We start from the raw sequence: 2,049 nt of genomic DNA, 5'->3' as shown, positions 1-2,049 counted from the left end.
CTCCTGCTGGCCACACTATTCCTGATACAAGCCAGCATGCCATTGGCCCTCTTGGCCACCTGGGCACACTGCTGGCTCATATTCAGCCAGCTGTCAACCAGTACCCCCAGGTCCTTTTCCAGCAGGCAGATTTCCAGCCACTCTCCCCCAAGCCTGTAGCGTTACATGGGGTTGTTGTGACCCAAGTGCAGGACCCAGCACTTGGCCTTGTTGAACCTCATACAGTTGGCCTTGGCCCATCGATCCAGCCTGTCCAGATCCCTCTGCAGAGCCCTCTTCCCCTTGAGCAGATTAACATTCCCACCCAGTTTGGTGTCATCTGCAAACTTACTGAGGGTGCACTCAATCCCCTCATCCAGGTCATTGATAAAGATATTAAACAAGACCAGCCCTAGAACTGAGCCCTCGGGAGCACCACTTGTGACCGGCCACCAACTGGATTTAACTCCGTTCACCACAACTCTCTGGGCTCAACCGTCCATCCAGTTTTTTTACCCAGCAATGAGTACACCTGTCTAAGCCGTGAGTTGACAGCTTGTTTAGGAGAATGCTGTGGGAGACTCTGTCGAAGGCTTTGCTGAAGTCCAGGTAGACAACATCCACAGCCTTTCCCTTGTCTACCAGGCAGGTCACCTGGTCATAGAAGGAAATCAGGTTGGTTAGGCAAGACCTGCCTTTCATGAACCCATGCTGGCTGGGCCTGACCCCCTGATTGTCCTCTATATGCCTGGTGAGTACACTCAGGATGAACGGCTCCATAATTTTCGCTGATACCGAGGTCAGAGTGACAGGTCTGTAGTTCCCCGTGGTGCTGTGCTTCTTAAAAATACATATGAGAGGTCGAGAGGTAGGATTTTGTATTTCACAATAGATCAGGTGCATCTAAACTATGTTCCCTGGCTCTTCTGGCTCCATTTCGGCTAATCACCTTGTGTCTGCCTGTGCTATGTATGTGATTTGGGTCACTTCATTTATCTTCACCTTTTGCTTTCAACTTTCTCATTAGTGCAATGGCTATGACATGTCTTAGATCATATTTAGCAAATTGATTAGAATGCTGCTGCTTGCAAGTAACCCTTGAAAAAATGTGAATATCAATAAAAGATCAAGGATTGTATTATACATCCACACTCTTATCAATATGCATATGCCAAATGATGTAAATATTTATGAACAGGTCCACAGTCAATGGAACAACAGAATTGATGAAGTTATTTCTGAATATGGGAATGAGAGTCTGGCTGAGCAGGAGGCCATGTGGAACATTCTGGATGCTGTGCAGCACAATGTAAGAAAAAAACCCCACAAAATATCACCACCAAAAGTACTGCATCAACCAAAAAATGTTTATGCCAATCAGAACTTAGTTTAAAAAACCACCTCCTTTAGTAAAGGATTACTTTTTCAAGATACACTGTTACTATCTGATGTGGGTGGCCAGATTCCTTGCTGTTATATGGAATATTATGGATGAGATAACGTTTTTGAAGGACTTGTCAATGTATGTAGGAGCAGACAGTTCTGGTCGCTGAAGTTTACTGCAGCTTAAAAAACTGATGGGTTTCGTAATATCTTCAACAGTGCTAGATATCATAAAACATTTGGTCTGCTTAAGTGTCAAGACTGACCTGAACCATGGACAAGCAGACATGCTATGAGGTCAAAGCAGGACTCCTACTGTAAGAGCATTTGAATAGGTATGGCAATGAGACTCTCTCAGAAATAATCCTTAAAGCCTCAAATGATCCTGCAAATCAATACTTGCAGCACACATGCTTAATTATTAATCATAATAATTTCTGTGGCATGGCAGCATGTAATTTGTTTCCTATTTCAGAAAAGTCCTTTAAAGCATTTGCATGGGATCAATTATTTTCGAAGTTGTTAGCAATGGTGTCGTGGTTTAACCCAGCTGGCAACTGAGCACCACGCAGCCGCTCACTCACTCGCCCCCTCCCTCTGTGGGATGGGGGAGAGAATCATAGAAAAGAAAAAAGACCCATGGGTTGAGATAGAGACAGTTTAATAAGAGAGAAGAATAACAATAGT

General features: G+C 44.3%; 1 protein-coding gene across 2 annotated transcripts in view; it reads left to right on the top strand.

Moving 5' to 3' along the window:
- Positions 1 to 2,049, top strand: part of TSPAN19 (tetraspanin 19) — a 13,508-nt gene that overhangs the window by 6,268 nt on the left and 5,191 nt on the right. For both annotated transcript variants that reach the window (XM_035901698.1, XM_035901699.1), the window contains one exon: positions 1,178 to 1,288. In XM_035901698.1, coding sequence (XP_035757591.1) covers positions 1,178 to 1,288 — 111 coding nt within the window. The remainder of the gene's footprint in view (positions 1 to 1,177; positions 1,289 to 2,049) is intronic.

The sequence above is a fragment of the Egretta garzetta genome, unplaced genomic scaffold (genome assembly GCF_000687185.1).
Source record: "Egretta garzetta isolate BGI_Z169 unplaced genomic scaffold, ASM68718v1 scaffold68, whole genome shotgun sequence".
NCBI classification, from domain to species: Eukaryota; Metazoa; Chordata; class Aves; order Pelecaniformes; family Ardeidae; genus Egretta; species Egretta garzetta.
The sequence above is the reverse complement of the archived record's forward strand: the minus strand, read 5'-3'. Positions and strand labels throughout refer to the sequence as shown.